Below are 8610 nucleotides of genomic sequence, written 5' to 3' on the forward strand. Positions count from 1 at the left end.
AATAGGTATCTGTGACAGTTGCCGTTTGACCATGAAAGTGCATCTCACGTAAAAACCAGCTTCAACATAAACAGAGGGAATAAAAGAATGCAAGGCAGAATTAAGTTGTTGGATTTTTCGAACATATATGCTGAACTGAAATTATGACAAGCCATTAGAGGTAACTGAAGTAGAAATACTATTAGATTCAAACAAGTAGTAACTCTATTGGCGGACAAGTGTAGGTATTTTAACAAACCACTGAATTTGATTAATAGTCCTTGCCAACTCACCTAGTGGGCCACTGGCCACCCACCCACCCTATTGATCTCCTTGTAAATACGAGATGTTTCACCTCAGCACAAAAGTCCTACCTCACTAGGTGACACAAGATAAACCATTGGATTTTGAGTAATAGTCCTCATCTGCCTGCGTAGGTAGGCCACCTTATCACTCTCGACTCTCGTTGTATGGGAAATATGTTTCACCTTCAGATCCTCCAGCAAGAGCTGCGCATATATAAAGTAATTATATATATTTAACAGTAAAAAGCTGAAGGAATAAATAAATATATCCACCCTACCAAATTGTGCTGTCAATATGAAGCACTCATCTGATGCACTTTTTTTAATATAACCATGCTATTATCAGGCAAGGGTCCACATGATACACATTATACCAACACTGGTTGATAAGAGCACCATAAGTGAAATATAAAACCTTGTAAAATACTATCTTGGAACCTTTTGAAAAACTATCTTATGCTGCCCACAAATACATTCATATGCCACCAAGGAACTAATTTGTTCTCTTAAATAGTTTTAAATCCTGTAATTTAGATATGATAATTTGCAAGTAATATTGCGAAACCAATTCAGGCTCCAGTTGCCCTGTTATTAAATAATTCAGGCTGAGCAGTGTCTTGGACCAGGGATAAATATGATAGATCAAGGCCAGAGATGATCTCGATCTGAAGAAGTTATGAGGTATAGCTAAGATGCACAAAAGTCAAGCGAGCTCACTCTCTTAAGAACCCAACTTAGCAATTCCTCCCTTGATCATTTCTATCGTGCAAGTTGATCATGAGCATAGCATCTCAACTACTCAGTCATTTATATAATAGCATCCACCCATGGCCCAAATCCTCAGCTTCAGTTAAGGTACCCTATTGTTCTTTTATCATATATCAAATGCTGTGCATCAACGAAGTTTCATCCCAATATCTATATCATTACTGAAGCTAACTTTAGGATTGACATCAATGCCACTTATCTTGGTGCCAAATAATGTATGACATTAACATACTGATATAGTACATAATAATGATATGATAATAACAAAATATGTGATAATGATATGATACTAATAAAAAATGTGATAACGATATGACTTCTAAATACTTCTTTTGATATCACTACCAAAACTGTCTTTCAAATGTGAATCATTGATTATAAATTCCAGATGTGTACCAAGAAAGTATGTGCAAAGAAATAAAACTCAGGGAAAAGAAATCCATGATGTAAATGATTCCTGGTTTCATTTCCTTTTCCCTTCCTTCGGATAAACTACAAGAACCTAGATATGATACCCAAAAGAAAATACCATACAAATGCCCTCTAAGTTAATGCAGACAAATCAAGAACAAAGTAACATCTTTAACAGCTTAGGATCACTACATAATGCAGGGAGTTCATCTAACAAGTACCCACTTAAGAGCTGACTTAAACACCTATCAGGAACTGTCGTTGCACAGGCCCCATGCAATTGGTGGGATAGACTGACCAACCACATAACTGATTGCCATCGCCATGACAACACTGTTTCCTAATGGAAATTGGTATTAGTTTTCTGATTGCAATCCTAAATAACCGAAATGGTAAGTAGGTACTTTTAAAACACTATGGCATGGAAAAGCAGCCACCAAGAAAGAATGCAAGCCGTGCTGATAAAACTCAGTTGAGTTGACATTTCAATGCCTAACCTCAATGAAACTCTTAAGTAGGAGAAAAATTTATACTGAGAGCATAAAAGCTTCAATTAAAATGTCTCTATTCTGACTACCCAAATTAACAAAAACGTTGAGAAGGTCATGATCAGAACAACCTCGTGACCAGACTAATGAAATCGAAAAGGAATCGCTGATCAACATAACTACTAGTGAAACCAGAAAACTTGACCAACTGAACATTTAAACGCTAACACCTAAAAAGTTCAAATTAAGTGCTATCAAATAAATCCTATATGAACTTGTCCTCCTTACCAATAACCCCTCAACTCTTGAAAGATCCTTTTCTTTTGTTCTCCTCCATCTGCCCAAAAATCTTCATCGCCATCATGTTCTCCTCAAAATACCGTGCATAAGGATGACCCTTCGGAACGAGCCTTTGGTACTTCTGGAACTGCTTCTCCGCCGCGTCCTTCTTCCTCAACAGAGTATATATAATCCCCTGGCACAGATAAGGCCTGAAATCCCCGGGCTCCTCCTTCCCCAATTCTTCATATAACTTGAGAGCCTCTTCATACTTCCCTTTAGTGACCCTAATCTGAGCAACCAGTAGCTCGAAATCCCTCAATTCCTCTTTTTTCTTCTCCTTCTTGCACATCTCCATGGCTTCCTCGACTCTCTTCAGAATGCCGTCCAGCTCCTCGTCAGACTCCTCCGACTGGGAGGCAACCATCACGAGCCCATGATAGGCCTCGACGCAGAACGGATCCTGCTGGAGGATCTCCTCGAACCCCTGCTTCGCGGTCTCGGCGTCGCCGCTGTAGCTCTGGAGGTGGGCCTTGAGGAGAGGGAGGTCCTTCTCCCCAGGCTCGAGGGCGACGAGGCGGTCGACAATGTCGATGGCCTCGGGGAATTTCTGGGACTTGACCTTCAGCTCCATGAGGGCTCGGAGGGAGCGGACGTCGTCGGGGTGGGAGTCGAGGTACTCCTCGAGGGTGCGCTCCTCCTCGGCTTCGGCGAGGGTTTCGGGGTCGGCGGAGGCGGGGGAGGAGGGGAGGGTCTCGGGCTGGACGGCGGCGGGAAGCGGGGAGGCGGCGGCAGCGGGGGCGGGGCCGTGGAGGCGGGCGAGGAGGAGGGCGGCGGCGGCGGCGAGGGCGACGCCAGTGGGCCGGAGGAGAGAAGAGAGGTGATCTGGGGTTTTGGCGGAGGTATAGGATGCGCGGAAGGAGAGAGGGGGTCTGGGTTTGGGGGAGAATGGTTTAAGGGAGAAGAGGGGTTTGGAGAAGGCGGGGCGGGAGAAGAGGGAGAGGTGGCGGGGGATTGGGTGGTGATGGACTCGGCAAATGGATTCCATTGTTTTCTTCGAGCAGGAGGAATGGAATTGCGGGAAAGATGATGGGGAGCAGCGGCGACGGCCACGGAGCTCCGACGAGTCGAGCAGCGGCGCCGAATTGGGTGGTTCTATATACACCCCCGCTATTGCTCAGGACACCCCCCAAAAATTAAAAAAAAATTAAATACTCTCTACACCCCCCCCCCCCCCCCATTTGCTAAGGACACCCCTAAAAAATTAAAAATTCCTAAATTACCTCCCATCCTCCCCACCCCCTCACCTAAATTGCTCTCTACACCCCCCAAACCCCCCCCACCCCGCTCTTCCCCTCCAAAACACCTGCCGGCTTCTCCCTTCCGCCCAAAAAACCTCGCCTCAAGCACCTCGCCGGCGGTCAAACCCCCTCCGTCTCCCTTTGAACTGTTCCGCCCAAAGCACCTCGCCAACGCCCAAAACCCCCCCGTTCCCCCTTCTCCCTCTCGTCGCCGGCATTCTCCCGATCTCCGACCACCTCGCCGGCTTCTCCCGGAACCACCTCCCCGGCCATCTCCCGAGCAACGAGCACCTCGCCGGCGCCTCCACGACCACCTCGAGGTAGCTCCCCCCCCCCCCCCCCCCCCCCCCCCCCCCGCCTCCCCAAATCGTTCGGCACTGGTTCTTTGAACCAGTGCCTTCGGTTCGGCCCCATGGGGCCGACCAAAATACATTGGTTCGGCCCCATGGGGCCGACCCAATGTATCTTGGTCCCCATGGGGCCGAATCCAAATTTTTTTTTTTTTTTTCTGTTGCTAGACTAAGGATTATTTTTATTCCCAAATTTTAGCCTAGATCACGTCCTTAGGGTGAATTGGATACCCAACATCAAGGACAAGTTTTTCATTACTAGATTAGATAGTAATTTGAGAAGTAGGGATAATTTAGAATCATTATCATATAGCATTAACATGGTGCATCCAAATATGATGTTCTTGTTACCTTCATCGATGTCATTCTTGATCTTGGAATGATTATCTCATATCAAATGCTCTATCAAATAACAATCCGTCTCCTGCTCTATCCAAATATGTTACCAAACTCTTTGACATATCCACTAACAATTCCGTCTCCTGCTCAGATAATCTCCCTGCATATGAGTGCCCCTCCAGATTCTCTGCAGCGGGATGATTGTGCACTCCACATACGACCAGTAATATCCAATCATCCGCAGTATCCAATTTCTTTCCTCTTAATGCAAAAGGGCATCCACACTTCTTTGTCCCACAGGCAGTCTTTATTCGCTTTTCTTTTTTGGTTCGGTACGTCCCACCCCTCTCACAACCTAACGTAATTCTGGGTTTCTTAGAAATGGTACCTGCATCGGATGATTTGATTACAACAACAAAACCATTTCGCCTCCCAGCTTCACGACACCAATTACACAAGTCCTCTCTACTCTTGAAGATCTATACATTAAACAATTTATGTAAGTACACAGTTGTAAAAATAGCTCGCTAAACTAATACAAAATTGCACAATACATTATAATACCTCGTAAGTTGTAAATTCGCTTGTGTAATCCAGTACAAATTCTGATCCAATTATACTCGATTCGGTTGTAGCATAGCCCTACATATAAAATAATTTATCACCAAGAATTAATGAATCAGAGGATCTGTTCGGCACAAAATTCAGCACGGCACGCGATTTGGCACCAGAAGCCTTCTGTTCGGCTGCACAGTGCCGAACAGAAGGCTTCTGTTCGGCTGCACAGAGCCGGACAGAACCCTTCTGTTCGGCTGCACAGTGCCGGACAGAAGCCTTCTGTTCGGCGCTGTGCAGCCGAACAGAAGGCTTCTGTTCGGTTGAGGGTTGCCGAACAGAAGGCTTCTGTTCGGCACTGTTCAGCCGAACAGAAGCCTTTTGTTCGGCGATCCAGTGCCGAACGGAGCACGAACCGTGAAAAAAAAAATTTCGAAACAAGGTGGAACACGTACCTTTGCGGCCGATTCTTCGTCCCAAATCACTAGTTACTTGTCCATGCTTCGAATGGGACTTAAATCTCCTTCAAACATCGCCTAAACGATGTAAATGGATCGAGGGGTTTAAGGGGGGTTTGAGGGGTGTTTTTTTTTTTTCTTTTCAAAACGAAACGGAGGAGGAGGAAGGGGGGTGTACTGAGAAAATTTCAAGGGCAATATGGTAATTACACTAAAGGTTAGTTTGGGTATTTTTTTTAGTTTTTGGGGGGTGTCCTTAGCAATAGGGGGGGTGTATATAGAAACCCCCCCCCCCGCGCGCCGAATTCAGGGGTGGTTCTATATACACCCCCCCTATTGCTCAGGACACCCCCCAAAAATTAAAAAAAAATTAAATACTCTCTACACCCCCCCCATTTGCTAAGGACACCCCTAAAAAATTAACAATTCCTAAATTACCCCCCACCCTTCCCACCCCCTCACCTAAATTGCTCTCTACACCCCCCAAACCCCCCCCCCCCCCCCCACCCCGCTCTTCCCCTCCAAAACACCCGCCGGCTTCTCCCTTCCGCCCAAAAAACCTCGCCTCAAGCACCTCTCCGGCCATCTCCCGAGCAACGAGCACCTCGCCGGCGGAGGAGGAGGGGGGAGGCGGAGGAGGAGGACGGGGAGGCGGGGGGAGGCGGAGGGGGAGGTGGGGGATGGGGAGGAGGAGGAAGGAGGACGGGGAGGTGGGGGAAGAGGGTGAGAGGAGGTGGCGGAGGAGGAGGGGGGAGGTGGGGGATGAGGAGGAGGAGGAAGGAGGACGGGGAGGTGGGGGATAGGGAGGAGGAGGAAGGAGGACGGGGAGGTGGGGGAAGAGGGTGGGAGGAGGTGGCGGAGGAGGAGGGGGGAGGCGGAGGAGGAGGACGGGGAGGTGGAGGTGGAGGGGGAGGTGGAGGGGGAGGACGGGGAGGTGGAGGGGAGGAGGGGGGGGGGAGGTGGGGGATGAGGAGGAGGAGGAAGGAGGACGGGGAGGTGGGGGATGGGGAGGAGGAGGAAGGAGGACGGGGAGGTGGGGGAAGAGGGTGGGAGGAGGTGGCGGAGGAGGAGGGGGGAGGCGGAGGAGGAGGACGGGGAGGTGGAGGGGGAGGGGGAGGGGGAGGACGGGGAGGTGGAGGGGAGGAGGGGGGGGAGGTGGAGGATGAGGAGGGGGGGGGAGGAGGACGGGGAGGTGGGGGATGGGGAGGAGGAGGAAGGAGGACGGGGAGGTGGGGGAAGAGGGTGGGAGGAGGTGGCGGAGGAGGAGGGGGGAGGCGGAGGAGGAGGACGGGGAGGTGGAGGGGGAGGTGGAGGGGGAGGACGGGGAGGTGGAGGGGAGGAGGGGGGGAGGTGGGGGATGGGGAGGAGGAGGAAGGAGGAAGGGGGGTGTACTGAGAAAATTTCAAGGGCAATATGGTAATTACACTAAAGGTTAGTTTGGGTATTTTTTTTTTGGTTTTTGGGGGGTGTCCTGAGCAATAGGGGGGGTGTATATAGAACTATTCAGGGTTAAGTTTTGAGATTTTGTATTCCATAAAATACCCCTGAGAAAGCTCTAGTATTACCAATAAGCCTATTTAGCAATTTCGAACAATTTTTTAACAAAACAAAAGCAAAAGTATTCCATGTAAACATGGCACGTTCCATGAATATTTTTTATTTTTCACCGTATAGTGAATAAATTTCAAGCAGTCTAATACATGCAATTCCTATCGATCTGATAAGACATACGATTTGGTTATTTGCAATACTTGCAATTATCCAATATTTGTTTGGAAATTATTAACAGTATCTTCAATGAGTTTTCCGGTGTAACATTAAAGTCAACGTGATGACAAGAGTGCTATTGAATCTTGTTTATTTACAAAACATGTATGACTAAATCATCATAATTATCGAAGGTGCCCGCAAACTAATTTAGTTTCTTTGACGTAGAATATGGATGAAATGATCATTTTCAATAATTAGCATTTGATTACTGCACTCCTGCAAATAGCTTAATATATTGCTTGATATTTGAATTTAGTAGTAAGCAAAGAAATGTCATGGCATAGGATCTTATTCAAAAAAACTAGTCGATAAGTATTATTTGCATTCATCGATCTTGTATCAATACTCTAAATCTACTATGTGGGCTAAACGTACGGATCCTCATATGCTTCCCTGTTTAAGCTATAATATCCACATCAAAAAAAAGGTCTAAATTCATCTAGTCAAATTACAAATATCAAAAATCCAATTACAAACACCATAACCAGCTCGTGGTCAGCCTAAACAAGCATTTGCTGTAATATCCTCGAGTCCATATGGATCATGATCTGAAACTACTTTGATATTATTTTTCATAACTCCGGACTTCACTAAAAATGTTAAACAAAAGATACTCTTTGAGTTTCTCATCGTGATTTTAGTATTACGAATATACCTATTTGGCAATTTCACTTTTTTTCCCAAAAAAATGTTTTGTTAATACTGCATGGAAATATGGCATATTCCATAGATAGTTTTTATTTTTTTTGCTATGCAGTGAATAGAGTACAAAAAAACTATGACATAACTTGTATCCATCATGCAATTCCTATTTGATAAAGGAAATGATTTGGCTATTTGTGATGCTTGCAGCCATCCATCATACATTGTTGAAATTATTAACCATGTCTTATATGTTGTGCATCGTAAAAGTTGAAGTCCACACGATACGAAGAGTGTTATTTAATCTTAGATTATTTACAAATGGGACCAGAACATCATTATGACCAAAGGTGCCTACAAACTAATTGGGTTTCTTTGACGAAGAATATGAATGAAATTGATCATTTTTGATAATTAGCGCTTGATTACTAAACTCTTGCAAATAGCTTGATCTATTGGAAACCTGACTAGTTTACAAAAGAGTTTAGTTCAAAAACCTCATTTCATGACACCTGAATTTAGTACTATAGTAGAGAAAGTTGCAAATCATGGAGAAGAATAATATATAAAACTTTCTTATTTTGATAAAATGGTATTAGTTCTTTCCTGCAGCATAAAAGTGCCATGTAGCAAATCTCAAATCACACTACCTATGTTCATTTGATAGCATTTTCATTAAATTTAGGTGTATATGGAGTCCATGGCCATCAAAAGAATTTGTAATATTTGACTATTTGCTAGAAGGACTTGATGAAGGGTGCTTCTTATTTATCCATTTATTTATTTCATTGCAAAAAAAAAGAGAAAAAAATAGTCCAGTGATATGTTTGATACAAATGTAGTTAATACAAGATATACGATAAACATTTGCCAATGTATCATGAGCTAATGTAAATATTTGCATTTTCTGTTGTTTAAGTATATATTATAGATATTGAAGCTAATAATTTTTGTTTTTTGATATA

At 44.9% G+C, this 8610-nt stretch overlaps 1 protein-coding gene across 1 annotated transcript; it reads right to left on the bottom strand.

Moving 5' to 3' along the window:
- Window positions 1–80: 80 nt before the first annotated feature.
- On the bottom strand, window positions 81–3371 carry LOC103706623 (protein SLOW GREEN 1, chloroplastic-like). The gene is made up of 2 exons (XM_008790773.5): window positions 2240–3371; window positions 81–488 (listed from the first exon to the last, which is right to left on the bottom strand). Exon 1 carries the CDS (start codon window positions 3276–3278, stop codon window positions 2250–2252), a length of 1029 nt encoding a protein of 342 aa, XP_008788995.3. The 5' UTR covers window positions 3279–3371; the 3' UTR covers window positions 81–488; window positions 2240–2249.
- Window positions 3372–8610: the final 5239 nt, after the last annotated feature.

Source organism: Phoenix dactylifera, chromosome 17 (genome assembly GCF_051530095.1).
Source record: "Phoenix dactylifera cultivar Ajwa chromosome 17, Ajwa_hap1_PhDact_Kaust_v1.1, whole genome shotgun sequence".
Classification (NCBI taxonomy): Eukaryota; Viridiplantae; Streptophyta; class Magnoliopsida; order Arecales; family Arecaceae; genus Phoenix; species Phoenix dactylifera.